Source organism: Gopherus evgoodei, chromosome 20 (genome assembly GCF_007399415.2).
Source record: "Gopherus evgoodei ecotype Sinaloan lineage chromosome 20, rGopEvg1_v1.p, whole genome shotgun sequence".
NCBI classification, from domain to species: Eukaryota; Metazoa; Chordata; order Testudines; family Testudinidae; genus Gopherus; species Gopherus evgoodei.
The window spans coordinates 15239815-15264423 of record NC_044341.1 but is presented as its reverse complement, the minus strand read 5'-3'; the positions used below and the strand labels follow the sequence as shown (position 1 = coordinate 15264423).

The 24609-nt window shown below is 43.0% G+C and overlaps 1 protein-coding gene across 2 annotated transcripts; it reads right to left on the bottom strand.

The window, feature by feature from the left end:
- Positions 1-1096: 1096 nt before the first annotated feature.
- Positions 1097-24491, bottom strand: ZCCHC17 (zinc finger CCHC-type containing 17). Of its 2 annotated transcripts, none has more exons than XM_030538674.1 (8): positions 24399-24491; positions 22907-23081; positions 20926-20983; positions 18041-18141; positions 14578-14669; positions 13663-13763; positions 9503-9639; positions 1097-2502 (listed from the first exon to the last, which is right to left on the bottom strand). In XM_030538674.1, exons 2-8 carry the CDS (start codon positions 22970-22972, stop codon positions 2320-2322), a joined length of 738 nt encoding a protein of 245 aa, XP_030394534.1. In that variant the 5' UTR covers positions 22973-23081; positions 24399-24491; the 3' UTR covers positions 1097-2319. The 2 variants fall into 2 exon arrangements, with proteins under 2 accessions (XP_030394534.1, XP_030394535.1); XM_030538675.1 differs by lacking the exon at positions 24399-24491 and adding an exon at positions 23891-24153.
- Between the last annotated feature and the right edge of the window lie 118 nt (positions 24492-24609).

Below are 24609 nucleotides of genomic sequence, written 5' to 3'. Positions count from 1 at the left end.
AGAAAAGCAAGCTGAAATTGCAATTCCAGCCTGGCCCCAAGTTTAGTATGAAGACCCCACAGTCACACAGTCTTCAAACGTCTCTCTCTTGTAGTAGTGGCCAGGGGCCTGGTCAGGGATCAGGGTCCCCATTGTTCTCTGCACTGTACAAACAAAAGGCGTTGCAGGGTTTCCACTCACACAGCTTACTTCAGAACGGTATTGGTTTAGCTGTACTGCTGGAAGCTCTGCTGTGCATCAGCTCAGTTCAGTCACATTCGAGCTGGCATATGCTTCTACACTGCAGTGAACTTCCTCAATGCACCCAGGGCTTCCCCAGAGAGATTTTCCCCCTAGTGAGTTTAATAGGTGTAAGAGTTTTAAATGAGAGTAAGAATCACTTATCTTCTCAATTAGGAACCACCCTTCTTGTCAGTGATGTCATTCTCTGGCCCATGTCATGCAGGAGGTTAGACTAGATGATCATAATGTTTTCTGACTTGAATCTTTCTAGTTCTTCAGTTGTCAAGAGCCTTTCAGACTCACTCTCTCTCTGTACATTGGATGAGCAAGGCAGTACAAAGCCATGTTTTCCCTTGTCAGGTCATCTTGAAGTTGACCAGTCTGGGGCAGGTTTATATGAGCAAGCTGCAGCATTTTCATTAAGGTGGTATCTGAAACTGATGCAAACCCCCTGTGGGGACAACCCTTAGTTCAGTTTGTCTTACACGGATTTGAAGCAGGTTTCAGCTACTCTGAAATAAGCCACCCATAAACCAGTGCAACTTGTATGTTTAGACAAGGCCTTTGTTTTGCTGCCCCGGACAAAAGACTATGGCTACACTAGGAGCACTTTACTGAAACAGGAACAGTGCTACACTCAATCAGCAAAGAGCTCCAGTGTGGACATAGCTATACTGGTGAAGCTGAGCTTTTGCTGGTATGGCAAGCCCCGCCCTCCAGGGACACAAGCTATAGTGGTAAAAGCAAGGTTTGGCTGGTATAACTGTGACACAGCTCTGTCAGTTAAAAATCACCCCCAACTGACATAGGTGTGCCAGCAGAGTCTGCAGTGTAGACACAACCCAAAATATCAATCAGAACAGCATCAGAAGAATGTAATTTAGCATTTCAGAGGTTTATTTTTCAGAATTTACACAGTTAGCAATATTGACAAAGCTAATGTTTACCTTGAGTGTCTCCATAACATAATTTAGCTGAGTTGTTACCAACCCTCTGCCACTGCTAACAGGCAGAATGGAAAGATTGAGGGGTTGTCTACACACAAAAATGGTTCTGCTTTTATTATCCCAGTGTGGTTAAAGCAATACAATCCCCCTACAGTGGATGTACGTTCGTATAATGACGACTTATACTGGTACAGCCATTCCCATACGGCAGGGGAATAAGATGCATCAGAGGCGCCAACTTTGTGATTCCCTGGAAGTGCTGGACCCCTGCTCTGCCCCAGGCCCTGCCCCTACTCCACCCTGCCTCTTCCCACCCTCTCTCCCCTAGCACCTCCTGCATACCACTGAACAGCTGATCAGGGCGCTGGGAGGCGCTGATCTGTGGGACTGCTGGTGGGGGTTGAGCACCCACTATTTTTTTTTTCCATGGGTGCTCCAGCCCCAGAGCACATATGCAGTCGGTGCCTATGATAAGGACATTTATACCAGCATAACTGAGCTCATACTAGGAGTTGTACCAGTATAACTCTATTGGTAACAAAAATCTCACCCCTAGCCACAGAGTTACACTGATACAAAAACAGTCCATAGGGCAGGACTGAGATGCAGAGGGGCGATAACTGTAACAGTCAGCAGGGAGGCATTGCCCATGACTAGACAGTCGACTGACAGGGTGTGGGAGTGGCTCCCTCTAATGTTTTGCAGGGACTGGTTGGCAGGGACCAAAAGCGGCACAGCTGTCACCCTTTGACAGGCACTGGATACGCTGCTGCTGTCCTGCACACTCCTTGCTGTTTCAAAGGAACTCACTGCAGCCCTGGCAGCTCACTCAGAGGAACCTGAAGCTTTTACAGGATGGGAGAGTCACTGATGAATAGGCGTAATGAATCTATTTTGGCAGGTACAACCACTGGGCTCTCAGCAGGAGAATGGAAGCCTGTGTAACTTTATAGTGGATAACTAATTTCAAAGTCAACATCTTTAACATCAATGGCTGAATGCTGCTTTTAGAAGGACGTTCTTCATCCCTGAAACAAGTGTGTAGTGATTTAACTCTACTCTCTCCAGGTAGTTTACTCTAGAAGGCTAGAGCGAGCAGGCAGGCAGGGAGTTGACAACACCAGTGCCCCTTTTTTAGCTTCTCTCTTCCTCATTCCTTGTGCTTTTTCTTGTGCTTCTTTTTCTTCTTCTTCTTCTGAGGCTTACTGGCTTTCTCCGAACGCTTGGCCGTCTTGCTGGCTGGCTGAGCCCCATCACTGTCTGAGTCGGAGCTGTCTGAATTGTTGGACTCTGATGACTTCTTGCTCTTGTGTTTCTTTTTCTTCTTCTTTTCCTGTTGGCAAGAAGGAGACAAAGCCACACCCGTTGCAAAGTGCTCACTGGTTAAGGCAGTGAGCTGCTTTTCAGAAGGAGAACGTCAGGTCATTTCTTAACACACAGCCTGTTGCTATCCAGGAAGAACAGGATGGGATGCTGGTCCAGCTACTCAGCAGTTAAACAGTTCTGACATGTCAAACCGTATCAGCAAACTGGGGTGAGACAGTTACCATAGTGGGGGCTGTTGATAAAGCACAAACCTCAGTCCTTCAAACTGTTACTTGGGCAAGTAATCCCTACTCACATGCCTAGTCCCACTGAAGTCAGAGACTATTCAAATACAGATGACTCACTTGGCTGGTAGTTGGCAAGATCAGGCCTTAGTTCATTCATAAAGTGGGTTTCTAAACTAGCTGGTCTAAAACCGTTCTCTGTATCTCTCCCTGCCCCCCCCCCCCTCAAAAATGTGAAAGTAACTGAACACTTAAGCCTGTCAGGGAACCCTTGGGGCCTGTTCCCTACAGCAGCAGTTCTCAACCAGGGTTCTGTGGCCCCCAGGGGTGTGTGAACAGGTTTCAGGAGGTCTGCCAAGCAGGGCCAGCATTAGACTCGCTGGAGCCCCAGCACCTGAGCAACTAAGCTTTGCAGGGCGCCCTGTGGTGTGGGGCCACAGGCAACTGCCCTGCTTGCTACCTCCTAACACTGGCTCTGGCTTTTATAAGCAGAAAAACAGTTGCTGTGGCAGAGGTGAGCTATGGAGATTTTACAAGCATTTGTGTGAATGTGGGGGGAGAGGGTCTGAAAGAAAAGGACTGAGAAATCCTGGGTTAGAGCACAGGTGAGTGAGGGTACATGGAGGCTAGACGGATACAAAGGGTCCAAAAAAATGAAAGAGAGGCATCGATCAGAATAGTTGAAGGTGTTACAAAAGGGAACAATTAGGAGTAAGCATCAATGGAGCTGATATAGACTGGGTGCCCCATTAGTGTGGGGAATGGAAGCGTCAATTGAAAAGAAATAGCCTCTTGCCTTTATGGCTGTGATGATAATCTCTTGAATGTGATTTACTGCTGTGCTGTCTAGCTCTTAATATTTCCTCCTGATTCACTTGCCTCCAGCTCCTTAATCAATGTTGATGCTCTTTTCAATTCTTGCCAATTAATCTTCCTATGAATGGTGGGGACAAACACACCACCTCACCAAAGGCGCAATCCCAGCTCTCACTCATGGCTACTCAAAGCAAAACCTTGTTTCAGTGGACCTGTCCAACACACACTTTATTAGGCATGAAGCAACTTAGGATAACCTACCCTCCCATTTCTACAGCCAGACCTCTGAGGCCAAGAATTTTACAGGATTCAAAAAAAGGACTGGACATTGACATGGGGAACAAGAATAGCCAATGCTGCTATAATTAATATTTTTAGAGAGAGCTAGGAAAAGGATCTGAACTCTCATGTTTTGAGTCCTGAAGCAACCTCTGACTACTAGGCCCAGGTTACCCCATAACTGGCAGAGCAGAATTTCTTCCCTTGAAGCAGTCAGACAGAAGATACTGAACTGAACAGACAGCTGGTATGATCCTGTAAGGCAATTCTTATGTTTAATTGGATGAAGAAACTTTAATGACAGGTTTATGTGATGGGAATCCTGTTAGGGAGGGCAAGAGATTACGTTCATGTTGATTTAATTTAGTAATAAAGTGAAGAAGTAAGGCTAATGTTTAGAAGCAAGCATGCCTATCCCATAACACTAGCAAAATACACCTCTGCTGAAATAGGCAGTAAATAAAAGCAACTGAAGCCAAATAGTGTGTCTATATGGACACTTGATCACAGAAGGGAAGAATCAGAAATGTATCTTTGTTTAACAACACAGACTCAGCTCAGCCATACATACTAAGGTCCTACTATTGTTAAAACAAGGAGAACAAAAATGGAAGGTTTATACAGCTGTTCCATCCTGCTGGAGAACAACAGTTCTTGAAGTGTTGTTGGTATTGTATAATGAACGGACTGTTAGAACAAGTTTAAAAAGCATCAAATAGGAGACACCATCGGAATGGTCCATACCAGCACCTCCAAGAAGAGGAGCCACGTTGGACTACATGGGATAGGATAAAACAGCCTGTTTTCTTCAGCACATTGCTCCCCAAAAGCCATAGATGCCTAGAAAGGAAAAGACGGAGGTCCTCGGCCAGCCACCTGGGTCCTCCTGGTGACTCCAAGTACCTATCTTGGACAGACACCTTTAACTGTCTCCTATTTTCCAGCAATTCAGGTTGCCTGCTAGTTCATCGGAAAGAGACTATAAAATCCTGTCTGTCCTTTGTCCCACCTATGTTTGCAGCATTAACTCCAGCTGTGAATAATAACTGGGTTGGAGGCTGGTGGCTGAGTAAAGATCTGGTGAGAAATAATACAAACTTTCTCTTGGGTGACTACCCAAATCACTCAATGACCACCTCTTGAAACAAAGTGCCTAATGAGTGAGGAGGCATACATACTTGTGTGTGTGCTCTACAGACTGTGTGTCTTTGTTTTGGAACAGGTTCCAATTAAGTTTGTGGTAAAGTAGCTTTAAAACTGAAGAAGTTACTGTTACCTACATGTACTGTTAACTACCGACTGTGGAACTGTACAGGTGTTTACCCTAGTTAATGGTTTCATAATGCTTTTCAAGTTCTGTGTGTATGTAGATATAAAATGAGACCAAGTATTCAAATTTCTTGCACTGCTCTCAGTCTATCATACTGTAGAAGTTTATTTTAGGTAGTTAGGAGTGTGTACCTGACCCTGAGATTATCATTCACTGGGAAGTGGGCAACAAGGGCTGACTAGTCCAGATCTATCAGGAGGGAGATCTTGGTGAACTGGAATGTAAATAATTGACCAAATTGTCTTGTGATCTAGCCTTGGTTTGTTTTTTCTCTGTTGTGTTAGCAACACCAAAGTTTATAACTAATTGGTGAGTGAGGATGAGGGACTGAGTCAAAAATCTAACACAGTCACCTTTCCAAGACAGTAACTGAGTATAAGAATTATTCTCTATTATGGGTGTATAATTGGATTCTGAAAACCTAAATAATTGTATCAACAAATGTTCTAATTTATGTAACCAAATCATAGTCCAATACCATTTTTGCCTTCTATCCTACACTATTAGTTGCTAGTGTTAAGGGGATATTTAATAAACTCTATAAATCTACTTTCAAATCATTTTTGTTCAGTTAAGCAACTGAAATTAAAAGAACTCTAAGAAATGTGGTGGGGTAACGAGTTAAGCAGCTGCTTAACAAAGGTTTGCTTTATACTCGGTCTCTCTGACAATAGCACTGACAGGTGTTGCTACTGACGGGTGAGATTAAACAGGGAAATGGTAAAATTCAGAAGGGGCCATCTGTCTTGTCTCTTTTGGGGCAGCATGAGCAAATTCCCAGATGTCTTGGTGTGTTGAGCTTTCCCCAGTTCAATCTGCCTGCTTTTGCATACCCAACACTTCTACAGAATTAGAGCATTTCTAAACAAAATTTCCAAATGAGTGTGACATTGCACCCGCATATTCTAGGAGGTAGTTAGTGAAACACCAAGATGACCAGTTTTTCCTTAAGAATGTGATGCTGCCTGTCCAGTCCATGTGCTCCTGTGAGGATACAGCACAATGTGGGAGCACATCCCACATTCTAGGCCAACCAGCACCACGAACTGGCTTTAACAATACTTGGCAATCCTGATGTGCTTTACAAACAAACATCAATTTGTAGAACTCTGGGCAGATACAAATTTATACCCACAGATGCAGATATCTGTGGATATAAATTGGTATCCGCGGCACTGCAGGACTCTCCCAGGAACTGCAGTGGTGAAAGGCAGATTGTGCAGCCACTGCTCAGGAGCCAGTGCCCCACGCCGGCAGGTCCTCAGACGTGTCTGTACTGACCCCAGTCCCGCCGACTGGGGTGGGCACCAGGTTCACTGGCAGCTGTCCCTGGTCGCGCTTTTATGTTCTAGCAGCGCACACGCCCCCACACAGTAGACACAGACAATTGCATGAAAGGGACCAGGGCAGGGGGAGGTACAGCTATGCTGGAGGAGCTGCCGGCACAGGGCACTGGCTCCTGGGAGAGGTGGCCCCATGTTCTGCTTCTTTCACCACTGTGGTTCCTGGGAGAGCCCTGTTGTTCCGCAGATACAGATTTGCATCACGGATGTAAATTTGTATCTGCATAGGGCTCTGTCAGTTTGGCTCCCAGCTTTCTGCTCAGTATAGATGATGCTGGCCTAGCTCTTCTACATGGTTTTCCATCAGCAGATCTCAATGCACTTTACAAAACGAGGTTAGCGTCATTTTATTCCCATTGTTTACAGATGGGAAAACTGAGGCAGAGAGGAAGTGACTTGCCATAGGTCACCCAGCATGCCAGCTGCAGGGCTGGGAATAGAACCCAAGTCTCCTGAGTCAGAGTTCAGTGCTTTTATCCACAAAACTCTCAGGAATGGATCATCATGCACTAGAGGCTGTTTTGCACTTTTCATAGAGTTCAAGGCTGAAAATGGGGGGGAGAGGAATGGAGGTTTCCTGGGTAGGAGGGGTGCCAAACATGCACACCCAGGCTGGTGAAATTAAACCACTGCCTGGAAAAAATATTTGTGCCAATTGAAAAGGGTTAAGCACAACTTCAAAGATCAGCTACACAAACTCCATTACTCCCAGATCACAGGAAATGCAGCCAGTATAAGGTTTACACTGACCATACTCATCTCCTACAGATATTTTTGAGTGTCATTTATTTGCTGTGGGACTGTTGCACTGGTAAGCATGAGCTCACTCTTCACTGTGCCTGCTTCTGGGCAGGTCTTCTGACCTCCCCTCCCCCGGGCACTAGCAAGATATTTGCTAACAATGAGCGAACTGTATCAGGATTTTCCCCAACTGTAACTTGTCTCTGCCCCAACTCCCTTCTCCCCTTTGTTCGTCGTCACCCCTTGCTATGCGTATCTCATTTAGACTGAAGTCATCCAGCCACTGTAATGCTCTATTAACAGACATTAAGCATGACAGGGCTGGCATGAAAGGAAATATAGGGTGTTGTGGGGATGAAGCTAGCCCTTGTTGCTCATGAAAATAGTCACAAAGCAGTGCAGGGGGAGGGGAAGGCAGAGTCCACTTCCCTCCTCCAGGTGAAGGAAAGATCACTGCAAAGCAGAATCACCTGGGCACAGGCCTGCTGGCTAGAGACATCCTGGGCTATTTGTGGCTGCTTGTCCCGAGAAGAGATGAACAAGGGATCTCAAAAAGCGACAGAGTCCTGTGGCACCTTATAGACTAGCGGAAGTATGGGAGCATGAGCTTTCGTGGGTGAATACCCACTCTGTGAGACGCATGTGGTGGAAATTTCCTGAGGCAGGTATAACTATGCAGGCAAGAATCAGTCTAGAGATAACGAGGTTCTCAGTAAGGGATCTCAGTACATCTGACAAAGAGACTCATTTTATTTTACTTTTTTAGTTCAACTGGTTGAAAGACTGTTAACAATGCTCAAGGTCTAGCTGTGAACATGCTTCAGAGAGCGGAAGGACAGAGGGAAATGAAGCAGCAAAGTAATGGGAGCCCTAACCATAACCTTTTCATTGTTTCTGTCATATAAAGAATGATTTACACTCCCTTCTAGGGAGGAATGTAACGGAGAAGCCAAGTGTCACCGAAGCTGACAGCGCTGCTTATTATCTTAGGGAAGATGTTCTCCAGTAACCTCGAGCCCAACCCGGGGCTCATGGAGAGTTCTGCTGGAACAGCCTTGCTGTAAATCACTCCCGCCCGTCACAGCTGTTAGTGCTGTGTAGTCACTTGGTGAGGAAACAAATGAACAGTCAAGCCAGCTGGTATAGTTACATAATTCATGACACTACAAAGAGAATGATTCCTTCCAAGCCAGCAGCCAATGAGGGGGAACATCTCTGCAGCTTACTTAGAGGACAAAGTTAAAAAACCTGACTCAGCATAAGGAAATGAAGTACATAACTAGGAAAACAACAAGGTGGTAGCCCAGGTTCCGATATGAGTGAAACCTGTGAAAATCTAGAATAAAACTCTACCCTTTTATGGATCTGCTCTGTGTCCAATGTAACTAACTAAGAACCTAACACAGCATGTCTAGTGATGACAGCAGGAGGCTCGTATGCAAGAACTTCAGACTTACAGTCCTGGCTCTCACACCAAACATGGTCTGTGATCTTGAGCAAGTCATTTCACCGCTCTGCACCTCAGTTTAATCACCTATATTATTGCAGCACAGGAATGGCAGTGCTTCCTTAGATTTGTTCCCCTTCAAAAGATAAAAACCAACCAGTTTAAAGGGACTAGATTGGGCAAAGCCCATGCGAAAAGAGCTCACTCCATATTTGCAAACATAACGACACTGAAAAGTTGCAGTTAGGACAAAAGGTGTGTCGTTATTTAGACAAAGCAGGAGGAGTGTCTCTCTCAGCAGGAAGGCAGGCTGATAAGATGCTAATTGCATATCAGTTCATATGTAACAAAAACTGAAAGTAGCAGCACAGAGACAAAAGAAAAAGTAGAGAGGAGAATGAGGCAGAGTGAGGGGAAGGGTTAGGATGACCAGACATTAAGGGGAAAATATCAGGACCGAGTTAGAGTTACTTCACTAGATGGTAGCTCAGTTCTATCGTGTTTTTCTGGAGAAAAGAATGAAAGAATGGACAAGTGGACTACTTGGAAACCAATGAGACTGTAAGAGTATGGTATACTATGGTAACAAGCACCTCAAATATCCAAGCTAAATTTATTAAAAATGAACAAGTCAGCTAGAAAAAACTTGCATAAATTGTCCATTTCACCACAGAAATGGTGCAAAACCAAAATCTATCCCTTTCCCAAACCAATGAGCTGCTTGCTTGTTATCACTTTGCAATGTAGGTTAACCACCTCCCTAGGGCCTCACTTGTAACCTGGCCCATTTTTCTGTGGTCTATCATCAACAAGGATACAACCTGTACCTTTTTTTTTTTCTTTGAAGAATTCTCAGCATGGCTGGACTTTTTATCACCTTCATATCCTGCTGTCTCGTCCTCCTCCGGTATCAGACTATACTTGGTTCCCCCAGGCTGCACAAAACATTCTTTGGCAAAATGACCTGCAAAACGACATTTGAAATGGAAGAGAGCAAAATGAATCCCCCTTTGTGGGCTATTTCTTTTGAGGAGCACAATGAAGGTTCTACTTGGAGCCCATTTCCATAGTGATTACTTCAGTCTGTTGATCTTAAAATAAAATATCCTTAGAAGTGATAGAATGCCTTCTAAACACTGAGCATTGGGCTGCTCCTCTCTATCTGCTGTGAGCGCTAAGGTAAAACACTCCCCTCCACTGTGCTTTTGTTCCTCCTCCCAGCCTTTGTTTAGGCAAAGCTCTCCAGGGCAGGGACAGTTCCTAGCTCTACTACAATGGGGTGCTGATCTCAGTTGATCTCTAGGTACCATTAGAATACAAAGAATAATTAAGGCTACGATTTAATCATGGGCATATTTAGTAAAAGTCATGGACGGGCCATGGCCAATAAACAAAAATTCATGGCCCGTGACCTGCCCATGACTTATATTAAAAATACCTGTGATTAAATCTTGTGGGGGGAGAGGTGCTGCCAAGGCAGGAAGGGCCTGCTGCTGCTCTGGCCAGCCTGCCGGGCCACAGCTGCTCCGACTGGTTTGGCTGTACACGGGGCTGTTCCAGCTGTTCTGGTGGCTGCCAGAGTGGCTGACCCTGAAGCCAGCTGTTTGGGTGGCCCTGAGGTCAACCACACTGGCCCCTGCAGAAGTCCCGGAATCCGTGACTTCCACAAGCTCCATGACAGAGACAGAGCCCTAATAATAATAAATGAACTTGCTCTTCACAGTTGGAGCCCTTTGAAACCGACCAACACTAAAGGTAATGAAAGTGACCACAACACACATTTGGTTTTTTTTGCTCATCAATTTGAACTTATGTTAGTATGTCCAGGCTGCATTCTCTACAAAGGGACAGATGGAAGATGCTGTCATTATGTTATTAAAAATTCATCACTACTTCAAACTCCATTCAGTGCTTGTTGCCTCTCATTTGAGGTTGCCACTTTATTGTATAGCTCTAAACATCCCAGCAGGAGGCAGGAATGAGAACATTTAGACCCCGTGAAAAAGCAGAGTTTCAGGCAGATGACTCAGTGGATAGGACATTAGAATAGGACTTAAGTCCTGCATTCGGTTCCTGGCTCTGCCACTGGTTTGCTATATGACCTTGGGAAAAAGTCATTTCACCTCTCCGTCTGTTTCCTCATTTGTAAAATGGGGATAACAGTGCTTCACTGAGATGGGGGAGCACTGAGATAACTGGGCCAAAAGAGAGAAATATTAAATATGTTTGAAAATTATTTTTAAAATATGCTTTGGTTAATTTACAATTAATTGTAGCCAATTTTGTGTTTATATATTTTACAGATATATAAAATTCAGTACTTTAAAATACTTGGAAATTGGGACCAGAGGTCAGTCCTGATTTGCTTGTAAGACTAAAGATGGCGGTTTCACTGTTTTTTCTTAGATGCAGCAGTGACAATCTCCTGTTACAATGCTTGTTTCCTTTAATGTTCGACTGGTTTAATCTGCACTGATTAACCAAGCCAGGGTACTGAACAGAACACAGGTCACTTAAGAGGGATTAATCAGACAAACCCAGTGTCCTGGTGTCTGAACAAAGAACTATGGGAGAGACTTATCTGCGCAGGGGCTTCAACAGCAGAAGGCGCATATGGCAGAGGGAATCAGCTCATGTCAGGGAAGCTCTTCGCGACAATGGGAATGTCTTTCCAGCCAAGCATCTTAAGTAGACATTTAATCAGTGTCAATTTTACTGTACACACGCAAACCAATGAAAAAAATATTTCCATTGATGATAACGAAACAAAGATAAGCAAAGTAAGAAAAATGCTGCATGAGAACTCCGTTTGATTGAAGGATATTCTGTATATTTTGACAGGAGATGTTGACAATTTGTATTCAAAGGCTAATAAAGCTTTCCCTTTTTGAATCTCAAAGTCTACTGCCATTAAATAGTTGTCTGATGCCCCCACAATTTCTGACAACTGAAAATTTAAATGGACAAAAATAAAAATACTGAAAACACAAATAAATATTATCAGTCAAATTAAAAACAAAAAATCAAATTCTGGCAAGCCACACAGAAACAACTGCTTAGGTTTGGAAATTAGCCTCATTTTGGATCTACCCTGCACACACCAATGGCTGAACTCTAAAAATAGTTCCTGCCAACATATCTTGCCTAGCCAATTTGGACCAGAAAAAGCCATTTTTAAAATAATGCTTTAAAATCATTACCAGAGCTAGGAATCTAGTTTAGAAAATGGTTTTTAGCAGCATTTTCAAGATGGTTGTGTGCAGTCCATACTGGATGGGTATCTATATTCAGCATCAGCAGAAACTGTTTTTAAATGTGTACTTATTAAGCTTTCTTAGCACAGTTTAAAAGTTCAGCATAACTATTAGCCATAGACCATGTAATATATGAGAACAAATAGGGCATGGCACAAATTCCACATGCAAAATACTTAATTAGGACTAAGGTTGCTCACGTATATGATCCATCAACAAAATCACTATATGTTAAAGAAACCCCCAGTTAAGCCAAGATTCACTTCCATACAACTCTCGTACCTAGGCTTCGCAGAATTCAATATTAATTTTTTTATGATTTTGACAGATCTATTTTTATGCATTTTCCTATTTTTATCAATTTCAATTTTCACAGTTCTGAAACCCCACAATTTTGCAGAATTATTTAATAGTAGATGCTGAGATTCAAAAAGGCAAAGCTTTATTAACTGTTGAACACAATTGTGAACTTCACATCAAAATATGCAAAGTATCTCAGACTCATAGACTAAGGACAGAAAGAACCAGCATAATCATCTAGTCTGACCTCCTGCACATTGCAGGCCACAGACCCTTACCCACCCACTCCTGTAATAAACCCTTAACCTCTGGTTGAGTTACTGAAATCCTCAAATCATGGTTTAAAGACTTCAAGTTACAGAGAATCCACAATTTACACTAGTTAAAACCGGCAAGTGACCCTTATCCCATACTGCAGAGGAAGGTGGAAAACCTACAGGGTCCCTGCCAATCTGACCGGAAGGAAAATTCCTTCCCGAGCCCAAATACGTTGATCAGTTAAACCCTGAGCATGTGGGCAAGACGCACCAAGCAGACACTTGGAAAGAATTCTCTGTACTAACTCAAGAGCCTCCCCACCTAGTGTGTCATCTTCAGCTCTAGGGGATTTTTGTTACTGGCAGTTGCCAATAGGCCATGCACCATCGTAGGTGGTCCCATCCTACTATTCTCTCCATAAACTTATCAAACTCAGGCTTGAAGCCAGTTAGGTTTTTTGCCCCCACTTTCCCTTGGAAAGCTTAAACTCATTTTCATGCAGCATCTTAATTTCTTTGCCCATCTATAAGTTTCATTAACATATATGGAAATCTTGTGTGCTGGTCTCTGTGTTTTTAGTGAAATCAACGTTTACCAATAAAAAAATCTAATTCTTCCAAACTCACTTATCTCACACACATTAAAACTGAGTGCCTGGGTAGAGATTGTAACATAGCACTGCTCACAAGCATGCATTCAGTTCCTAGTAGCTGATGGAACTAAGTTGTTCCATTGGCTTTTCTTGAAATAGCAAGCAGTTAGGATGGATTAAGGAAATAATAGTTTTTCTGTTCAAGTGTAAAATTAGAACAGTATCCTTGCTGTGAAATGCAATGTGTGTGAGGGAGAAAAGTTTGGAATCTGTAGCAATGGGTTCTTTAGCTAGATGAAGTTCAAGACAGCATGGCTGTGAGAATCAAATCTTTAAGAATGAGCATTTCTAAATATTTCCCCTGCAATAGTTGGAAATGACAAATTTCAGTTGTCCTCTGAAGAGTTAAGTTTGGAGACCTAAATTCAATCTTTACAGCGAGGAAAAAAAAAAAAGAATAGCATGCTTTAACTGAATATATCAACACAGCCATAACTGCAGAGTCACTACTGATATCTCCATAATGAAGGTCAAGATAAAAAACTAGAACAATAGAACAAGAATGGAAACAGCACAAATGTACCTTTGCAACCACATTTTTTGCAGACAGTGTTCAAGACAGCTTCCAGGGTAATCTTCTGATTAGTGTAGTCTCTGAATGAACGTTTCTTCCGCTCATCCTGACTGTGGAAAGAAAAGAACAATTTTTCTTTTCCAATCTGCATCACCTCTAACCCCATGCATTTACTTGAAAGCTCAGACCAAAGTTTTCAAACATGGCTGCCTGAAGTTAAGCTTTTAAATCCTTAGCTAGGCATCTAAATAAAAGCCACTATTCTGCAGACTGCAGTTGACAGCTTGGTGGAGGAAGCCATAGACAGCACATTACACTTGCTCCCGATTTGTTTCTTGGTATAAGAGGACTCATTTCAGGGTCAGATTCACAGAATACAGGCAAACACACATAGCCAAAGTATAAGGTCATCACATTCAAAGCTAACTCACAGCTGCCCTAGTTACGCTAATATAGACATACACAAAATGTGCCCAAACATATGCCTGGGATAAAATAATTATTTTTGACGGGGTAGTAAAATGCCATCACAATAAAGGGCGGGCGAGGAGATTTTATGCCTGGGATGGTAAGAGTTTGGACAATTTTGCAGGGCTGTAAACTCACAGGAAATAAATACATCTCAGTATAGGAAGAAAGATTGCCATGGAGAGGTCATTATGAACAGCACGTTGTGTTAGCATGCTGAAATTTGGTATTCGAATGCAGTCCTTTGCTGACAGTGCTGCAGAGGGAACATCTTAGATTATTCTTTAGTGACTCCTCCATTCGCTTCAGAGCGGCACTGATGGGCTCAGGAGGGAGCTGTCGCCTCCTTCCTGGCAGGAGGACTGGGACAGTCACTGTAATGGGAGGGCAGGGAACAAAAGGAAGCAATGGTTGCCAGGCTGATTCGTTATACCCAAACAGAGCAGATTTACCTACTCAAGGGCAACATTGTTTGGATCAAGGTCCTTTCCTGTTCCTTGGTTGACAACTTTCATGGAAAGAGACAGCTTCAACTTGTCATCTTTCATCTGAAAGAGACAGACATGGAGGGAAAAAAACAAGTCATAGCAGAACCTGGTTACAGGGAAACCTACAAAGAATGAATGAAACTGCCAATAAGTAAAGAAGTGAATGCTCTGAAGTCAAGGATACATCACAAAATGTTTTAATTTTGACAAGTATATTTTATTTTTATTTACACTTCAATGTTCCAGTTAATGGACCAGAGTACATAACTTAAAAATAACTGTCTCAGAAATATGATCATAAAAATCACCACAATGGATCAGATCATAGACCCATCTAGCCATTATCTGGTATTTAATAGTTGCCAGTACCAAATACTTTGGGGGAGGGAGGGTGTGTACAAGAAACTCCAAAATGGACAATTGTGGAATAACCTGACCACAAGAGACATTTCTTCCTGATCCTAGGCAGGTTAGTGGTTGGTTTATGTCTTGGAACATGAGGCTTTATATTAATTTACAATTTTTTGTCCTTTTATGTAAATAGGAATGTTCTAATTATCCATATAAAAGGATCTTTTCTGAATCCTAATAAGCTCTTCCTCTCCCTATTATCTTGGAGAGTTTCATAGGCTGTGCATTGCTTGACATCTCCCTAGAGTACACAGCCTTTTAAACATTCTTGCTAACAACGTGAGTGAAATGGGCAGGTTACAGTGAAGCTCTGCTCTGATGCAATTTGCAGTCAGACCAAAACTTGGGAGTTAATTTTCATTCATTTACTTGTGAAGTCCATGTATTCTTTTTAGGTGCTTTAACAGATAATGCTTTGGTACCGTCCCTCTCCCCTTCACCTTAAAAACAAAGACCAGGGACCCAATAACCATTTACCTTGCATGTTTTCCACAGAGTAAAAAGAGTTGGTAAGGACAAAGGTTACAACTCTGTAGAGGGGTCATTATAATAGTGACATTAAAAAAAAAACTGGAAATATGACCTGCAAAGGATTTTTAAAGACTCTGCTTTTTTTATTTTTTTTGTGCTTCTTTATAATGGGTCTCTGCACCCATTACCTAACCCTCAAAAAAAAGGGGGGGGGCAGTTATTCTCTATGTCATCTCTGGTTTTCCCTGATTTCTGAAAGACAGGTAGCGGATTTAAGATGGCACATTGTTAGCACACATCTCTCCAACAGACAGGATTGCTAAATCTTTAATAAAGACATGCTTTCTCCAAAATGTGAGCCATTTAAATTAAAGATGTGTTTGTTTTTTAAAGGCGTTTTTAGCAGTCCAACTAAATATCCGTTCCCCACTGGCTTGGTCAGCTTTCACTCTCAGTTCTTGTGATGTTGTTGTAACAGAGATTGCACAGAATGCAGTATCTTTGTGGACCACTGGATTAAATTTATGAATGGTTTATACATGATTGTGTTCTACTATATGAGGGAGGGTTATCACAGCTCCTCCAGGAAACAGAACATTGGGGGGTGATTAAGGCAAGTCTAAACTCTGGACTGGAGGGAGACACTTCCACCCAAGATAAATGATGGCTGTGAACCTGAAATCTTACATGGGTGCACTCCAAGAAGGCCAAGCAAGGTCGGGGAGGTTAAAGGCACAGCTAACCCCAAAACTGAGACAGTCACCACTAGAATTAACAATGGTACTGGTTCATTACTAGATAGAAATGGTAGAATTATTAAAAATAATGCAGAAAAGGTAGAAGTGTTCAATAAATGTTTCTGTTCTGTGTTTGGGGAAAACAGATGACGTAATCTCATCATATTATCATCTTTACATTCTGCTAGTCTCTAAGGAGAATGTCAAACAGCAGGTACTAAAATTAGTATTCTGATTAGTTTTTTCTTGTGATTTGTCTCAAGCTCTATTTGAATGGAATTTTTTTTTTAATAAAGCTATCTTAAATGTGCCAGAAACCAAAAAAGATGATCAAACCATGTTTTACACTTAAAACTAACGATTAAACAATGTAAACATTTTCCGTAGCTGGTGAATTTAACTCATTGTTTCTGCTCACGTCAAGATTTTAGAACTAGTAAATCTCATCCTTTCACACTAGTTTTTAATTCATCAATTGGAAGAGGAAAACAAGTTCACTGCTTTTGCAAGTCTCAGCTGGTTTCTTAACTTTGAATGAACTAGTCCAGCGGTTCGCAAACTGTGGGTTGAGACCCCATTTTAATGGGATCACCAGGGCTAACTTACACTTGCTGGGGCCAGGGGCTGAAGCCCGAGCCCAAGCCCCACCATCTGGGGCTCAAGTTACAGGCACCCTACCTGGGGCTGAAGCCCTTGGGCTTCGGCTTTGGCCCCCCTCACGTGGGGCAGTGGGGCTCAGGCTTTAGCATTAGCCCTCCCACCCAGAGCAGCAGAGCTCAGGTGGGCTCAGGCTTTGGTTCCCTTTCCTGAGGTCATGTAGCAATTTTTGCTGGCAGAAAGTGGTCGGGGAGCAATCAAGTTTGAGAACCCCTGAACTAGTCATTGGACTGAACTAGCCGAAATGAAAAAAATTCTCTCTGCACTTGAAGAAAAGGCTACTGCTTTCAAAAGCTGGTTTAGTACTTAATCTGGTTTCAGGTGCCTAGTCGGTGACTTCTATCAACTGGTCTGACTTTCTTTAAAACTCAGCAGCAAACATGTGCTGTTTAATATTTTTTATATATATATATATTTAAGTGACTTTAATAGATTATAAATTCAGGTGTTCATGTAGGTTGCCATTTTCAAATTTAATTTTGAATAGATTTAAATAAAAAGTGTTGTTCTTTTTTAATAAAATGTATCCCCCTGCACACACATTCTATCAGACCTTCTTTAGACACCACAAAGAAGCAAAAGAGGGTACAAACTCTTATTGTTAATTTTGCAAGTCATCTTTAAAAAAAGAACAAACTTTAGCAGTGTCCTTTCAAAGAAAGATCATTCCTTCGAATAGAATTAAGAGAATTCTCAGCTTCTGCTAAGAATGGGTTTAGAAACCTTTCCAATAGTGCATAGTTTACATTTATGTAGCATCTTGCTTCCCAATAAATCCTGGAGTATTTCACGATATACAAACACCATAGGGGTCATCATGTAGCTACCTACAGGGTAATATATCAACCAACAAACAGTAGTCGGAACAATGGTACAAGGGGGAGGCAAGATGACCTTTGATCAAGGATGAACTCCTACTTTTATGAAGAATGCCATGTGATCTTTGAAGCCCATGCAAACCAAACAAAGAGTTGGTTCTTAAATGCTCATGCGAGGAGGAACATGATTAGTTTGTGTTCACAACAAACAGCATCATGCACTAAAAAAAAGTGATTGGAACACTAAGCTTCTGTTAACATGAAAACCATTAGCCTGCTGTAGTTGCAATTTTTTTCTTAGTTTACACAGTGCTTAAGACACCATAAGCAATTTTACCTCTCTTCCAATAAGCTTCACCCATACTTTGTCTCCAACATCTACCATCTCCGAGGGTTTGTCCACCCGACAGGCTGACATGTGGGTTCTATGGACAAGGCCTAGAGGTAGTTTTTGGGGAAAACAATAAAATACATTGTTGTTGGTTGAACATATCCTCTAGAAAATGAGAACATCAAGTGCTGGAGTATCCTTAGGTGAAATGAAATATCTGGGTTACTCAATCACCACTTCATGCACAATAAAGATTTATGAGGTTTATTGGTTTTTCAAAACCATTTATAAACCAAATGCAGCCAGCTAAACCCACCAAAATCTGCTCCAAACTCACAATGGGGCAGCTCTTGCAAAATGAGAACCTGACAGCTAAAAAATGCTTATATCATTCCAATCTTACAGAACTGGTGTAATTTCCCCCAAAGAGTTTGATCTTGCGAATCTTTGTGCATAGCAAGGTGCATGCAAATTTAAGGTTCTGGTGCAGCAACAAGCTCTGTGCAGAAGGGAATCTTGCAGCCAGGTGGTACTTATTGCAAGATTGGGCCAAAAGTATCCATGACTTCAATGGAATCTAGACATCCGTAAAGGCTGCGGGATTCATAGAATCATAGAATATCAGGGTTGGAAGGGATCTCAGGAGGTCATCTAGTCCAAACCACTGCTCAAAGCAAGGCCAATTCCCAACTAAACCATCCCAGCCAGGGCTTTGTCAAACCGGGCCTTAAAAACCTCTAAGGAAGGAGATTCCACCACCTCCCTAGGTAACCCATTCCAGTGCTTCACCACCCTCCTAGCGAAAAAGCTTTTCCTAATATCCAACCTAAACCTCCCCCACTGCAACTTGAGACCATTATTCCTTGTTTTGTCATCTGTCACCACTGAGAACAGTCTAGATCCATCCTCTTTGGAACCCCCTTCAGGTAGTTGAAAGCAGCTATTAAATCCCCACTCATTCTTCTCTTCTGCAGACTAAACAAGCCCAGTTCCCTCAGCCTCTCCTCATAAGTCACGTGCTCCAGCCCCCTAATCATTTTTGTTGCCCTCCGCTAGACTCTTTCTAATTTTTCCACATTCTTCTTGTAGCGTGGGGCTAAAACTGGACACAGTACTCCAGATGGGGCCTCACTAAAGCCGAACAGAGGGGAATGATCACGTCCCTCGATCTGCTGGCAATACCCCTACTTATACAGCCCAAAATGCTGTTAGCCTTCTTGGCAACAAGGGCACACTGTTGACTCATATCCAGCTTCTCGTCCACTGTAACCCCTAGGTCCTTTTCTGCAGAACTGCTTCCTAGCTATTTGGTCCCTAGTCTGTAACAGTGAATGAGATTCTTCCATCCTAAGTGCAGGAGTCTGCACTTGTCCTTGTTGAACCTCATCAGGTTTCTTTTGTCCCATCCTCTAATTTGTTCAGGTCCCTCTGTATCCTATCCCTACCCTCCAGCGTTATCTACCACTCCTCCCAGTTCAGTGTCATCTGCAAACTTGGTGAGAGTGCAGTCCCTACTGTATTAAACCCAATGCTAATTACTTCTCACTACAAATCACTCTCATGGGAAGGGGAAGATGGGAGGCTGCATATTTTAGATCTGAGAGTGCAGTTGGTAAGAAAGGTAAGAAAAACAACTCAAAGAAAGAGCACCTTCGCTGTCTGATAGGATGCTAATTTAAGAGGTACAAATAACTTTTAATTTCTGTCAGTACTGTGGACCTAACAGAGCTGGAGGAGAACAAACAAGATGTTATTATGTTTCGGGTGTTAGCAGCACATTTTTTAGCTGACAACACCAGAGGCAGAAAACATAACTTGACGACTCTGGCTTAGCATTGCAGAACTAGCAGGTAGAAAAATCATCCTTTTAACTTGCACAAACTAAACATCTGTTGTGGGACTGTCCTAGCAAGATTAACTATTGAACCCATAGTGCCATTTTTCAGAGTATAACCACATCTCAAGGGAAAGCCCAGTCTTTTTTTCTTGTTTGTTTGTTTGTTTTTTTAGTGTCACAGTTGACTCAGAAAGCTTTCCATTTATTTTTGCCACAAGTAACCCTGCTAGTACCATTGCAATGCAGAGACCAGAGAAAAAGATACTTAATACTTTTTCAGTTTGTTTCCCTTGTGCATTTGACATCATTTCCTGTACAGTTTAACTATTTCCCTTGTATACTCAGATTCACCTGTTGGTGCAAGTCTTTCAAACAACTGATAGGAAAAACATGAAAAATAACCAAGAAAGCCTGGACCGGGGTCCCCAAAGCAGTGCATCTAAATGTGCCTGCGTCCTGGCTGGCAGTCGAGCATCAGCCGAAATGCCGCCGAAATTCGGCAGCGGTGCCTCTGGATGACGCCACTTGCCACCGACAAGCGACGTCATTGAGAAGCGTTGCCGCCGAAATAGTTAGGGACCACTGGCCTGGACTGTGTGGCAGTCAATGATTTACCATTATGATTTTCCTTCCATCTATGAATTCTATTTCATTGGAGAAATTAAGCATTCCAGGCCCTGAATCTGTAGGGAATTACTGCACTCCAGTCTAGTGCCTTATAATGCCACTCCAATATAGCGTATAATCACCTGGAAATGCACTTATTCTCATTTACAGAAAAAAATATTAAATGAATATATTCAGTACTACTGCAAGCATTTATATAGCCCCATCACTACATCTGGAGCCCTTATATAGCATAAATGGGGACATTCAAGACCTCAGTAAGAAACCAAACCCCACACTGGGGGGATTTAATCAACTCGGGAGAGGTGAGCAACAGACACAGTTTGCAGCATTTTCTAAGGCGCCAAGTCCTTCTGCAAGGGGAGAATTGTATGATTTAAGCAAACTAGCATAAAACTAAGTCTGAAATCTAGTCTGAGAAACAAACCTTGTTTCCTGCAGCCTGGAATTTTTATAAAGGCCCCATATTCTGTTACAGCAGCAACCTGTGAAGAAAATCAATATATCCATTGACTGAAAGAGAATCGTGTACATTTTTTCCTTCCCTTCAACCCACTCTCTCTGCATGCACTCAATTGGTTTCAGCTGTTTCTAATTTGCCTTCTATGAGCCTGCTTCAGGTTATCTGCTTTTGAACTGGGGAGCTACATAACAACAAATAGTGTTGCATCAGACACACACAAAAGCATAGGATGATTATTTTCTGCCCTGCAAGACAACAGACAAATCTTGACAAATTACATTTGCTATATTTAGCGGCAGGAGCCAATATTTTTAACTTCTGTTTTCTGCTATTTTATTATTTGAGTAAATTTAGTGCTGAGAGACCAAATTGACAACCTTGGAAACAGTCTTATGCTTATCTATGGAACAGACAATGGAAAGGCAACAAAAACTTCCCTGACTCTTCAAACTAGCATGCCCCTGAAGGGACTCACCCTAGCATTACGGAGGAATTAACCCTTCCTTTCATACTCTATTCTATCCTAGGCCTCTCAAATGAGACTGTCCAAAAGGCCAGTCAGTGCCAATAGTGGCAGTGGTGGTTTTGAAATGGATACTTGTCCACTAGTACCTGCACTGAGACCCACCAACTAATTTCACATAGTTATTACAAACTAGCATCCGATGGTAATGACTTTCGCACACTGCTGGCTATGGCCCCAATTATTCAATAAACTCTGTGCAAATAGACACCTGAGCCTGCACTGAACTTCACTGAAGTTAATTAGTCACTGCATGGATCTACCCATGCAGAGCTTTATTACGGAATCAGGGCCTGATGTTGGAGTTGAACCAATCTAGACTTGAGAGGCTCTTTAACTCATTCTCAGTCCCCTGACACCTGTAATTCTAGCCTTTGTTGTCTTCTTACTATTCTTAAAGGGGAAAAATAGTACCCAGGGCTCTTTTGATTATGACAAGGCAGACAGGATCCCACTTTCCTTTTTAACTAGAAGAATGGGAAACTAAGGGCAGTACAGATTTTAGTTCAGGCACCAATAGGTGGTGTGAGCCTCAGGTACTGCAATTCAGGACTTCAAGCTGTGCCAGACTGCACAACAAATATTCTTGATAGCAGCTATTAAACTCAAGACAGTTTCCAACTTTTAAAAGCTAAAGTCTCTTGTATTTCACAGAATGAGGCAGGATGAAAAGCTTTATCCCCAAGCTCCATATGACACCAAAATTAAAGCAATAAGATTTTCAGATCCCTCACACTTGAGTTGAAAAATCAGACTTGGCTGAGAGAAAATCAGAATGAATTCTCTGAAGACAGCTTTTCACATCCTACAAGAAGACTAGCATGTTTATGAATACACATTCTTAGCTAATCCTCTTAAATTAGTAGTTATTCATCTTCAGAATGGAGGTGTTTGCATTAGCAATGTGGCTCATCCATCAGTTTTATTTTGAAGACATCTAATGAAATAACACCTGCAATAAGAGTCTCAACCTGTTCTCAAAACACTAGTTAAAATATTTACAAAAAAAAGTGTGTTAAATATTTTTCTTTAATCTGAGAATGCTGGTAAAAGGCAGTGGCTCAAGAGGCTGAAGTCCTCTTCTCATCCCTATCAATGTGCATAAACTGTAACCTAAAGGAGGAGAAGGGAATTCTCTTTATATAGCCTATGTACTCAGTCTCTATACTGGGAATGCCAGCAAGGGTCACTCAGAGGCAGCTGCGGTGGTGGTGGCTTTTTGTTATATAGACACTTGTTCTCTATGAACCACAGTACACAATAGCAGCTCATTTCACATAAGTCATTTAGCTTTGTTACCAGTAATTAGGGCTGGTTCTGAACTGGTGGTTTAAAAATGAAAGGCTCTAATCCTTTCTCTGTGTCCTGCATTATTCATGTCTTCCATACTTTTTTATGACCCTAAGCAACGACAATACATACCTCTCCTTGGAAGACGTCATAGAGTTCAGGCAACGTCTCCATTGTCTCAGGTCTCATAGATTTCATTTGGGAAGTTTTCTAAGAGCATGCACTCCACAATTCTTTCCTAACCTTGCAGCTTACTTTGAATCCATTTATGAGATGTTATCCCTCTGTGGAGCAACCCTATGCATAACTGAAATGAAGACAGACACCAGTTGTTGAAAGGAATAGCTTCATTGGTAATAAAATAAAGAAAAGCTCTTGAGGAAGCCTTTCAGGGAGGTTTTTTACCTGCCCCACTTTCACTCATACTACTAGTCACAGTCATTTCTGAATATCCATTACTATGCTCCAATACGTCTGTTAGTCTATAAGGTGCCACAGGATTCTTTGCTGCTTTTACAGATCCAGACTAACACGGCTACCCCTCTGATACTTGACTCCATTACTATAGTGTCTGGTGCTCATGCTATATATTATGGCAGTACAATCCAGTGGGTAGACAAGCCCAAGAACCAGAAGACCCAGTTTCTTCTATGATACAGCTGCCAATAGCATGCTATGTAATCGTAAGAAAGTCACTTAAGTTCGCACCAGTTTCCTCCCTCTATAAAACTGTGACACGATACCCTTCCTTGGAAAGCTCTCTGAGATGTATGTATGAAGAGCACTAAATAAATACTAAGTATTATAGTACCTAAGCAGATACATCAAAATATGTACGCACGCCTGTAAATTGCCAATTTTGCCCCGTTTTCAGAATTCAGCACCCTCATACATATGTAGTTCCTATTTTATTTCAGCGACTGTAGTTGGGGTGATTATAATCTGTTCCCTTCGCTACTACCTACGACACACGCCTAAAAACCAGAACGTAAACAAAAAGACCCCGCAATTCCTCGTCCAAGCCATCGCCCTTTAAAAGGCGAGGGCCCGCTCAGAGCCTTCTGAATGCTTGGCTGAGCCGCTGCGCCGCGCCGCGCCACGGGGGGCGGCTCTCACCCAGACAAGGAGACACTGCAGCATCTCCAGGACTGCCAACCCCAACAGCTAAAACCTGCGTCCGGCTGCCCAGGAGCATGAGAATGGCTGGAGGAGCGCTACGCTCTTTGAGAAGGGCACACCGCGTTCAGGAGTCTTTTCATTTGCGCGCCGGTTCTCCCCCCTTCGCTTGCCCTCGGGCCAGGTTTCCAGGCTGCCCTCCTCGGCCCCACGAGCTGGGCTAAGCGGGAAACACTAAACACACTGACACCAACATGGTGAGAGGTGGCCGCACCAACCCCTCTTCGATACCGCCCAGCGCCCACAGCGAGCCCCCGGGGCGGGGCCAGCTGGGTCTGTACAGCGCCGAGCACACGGGCCGTAACCGGGCACGGCAGGGGCTACCGCGGCCCGAGCGGGCAGCATGTGGGGTGGGGAGGCCCAGCGCCCCGGGCCGCAGCCTGGGGATAGGGGTGACGAGCTCCCCGTCGAGGAAAGGGCTGAGAGCTCAGCTCCCCACCTCACTCACCCTCTGTCGCCGCTAGCCCGCCCGCGCCCTGCTGCCACCTAGCCTGAGGAACCTCACACCCGCCAATCAGCACGCAGCTTGCTCCTGAGTGTCACTCACGCAGCTAATGGGCGAGCTCGATGCTAGAAATCCCTCAGCTAATCCGTTTACAAGCGTGGCCACCTCTACCCAATCAGCGCATTGAAAAGAAGATGGTGGCACGGTCGGTGCT

Coding starts and splice junctions, on each gene's coding strand:
- ZCCHC17 (XM_030538674.1), bottom strand. CDS start 22,972: ATGAAATCTATGAGACCTGAGACAATGGAGACGTTGCCTGAACTCTAT. Junction 20,984..22,906: donor ATGACGTCTTCCAAGGAGAG/GTATGTATTGTC, acceptor TTTTCTTCACAG/GTTGCTGCTGTAACAGAATA. Junction 13,764..14,577: donor CCAAACAATGTTGCCCTTGA/GTAGGTAAATCT, acceptor TTCTTTCCACAG/TCAGGATGAGCGGAAGAAAC.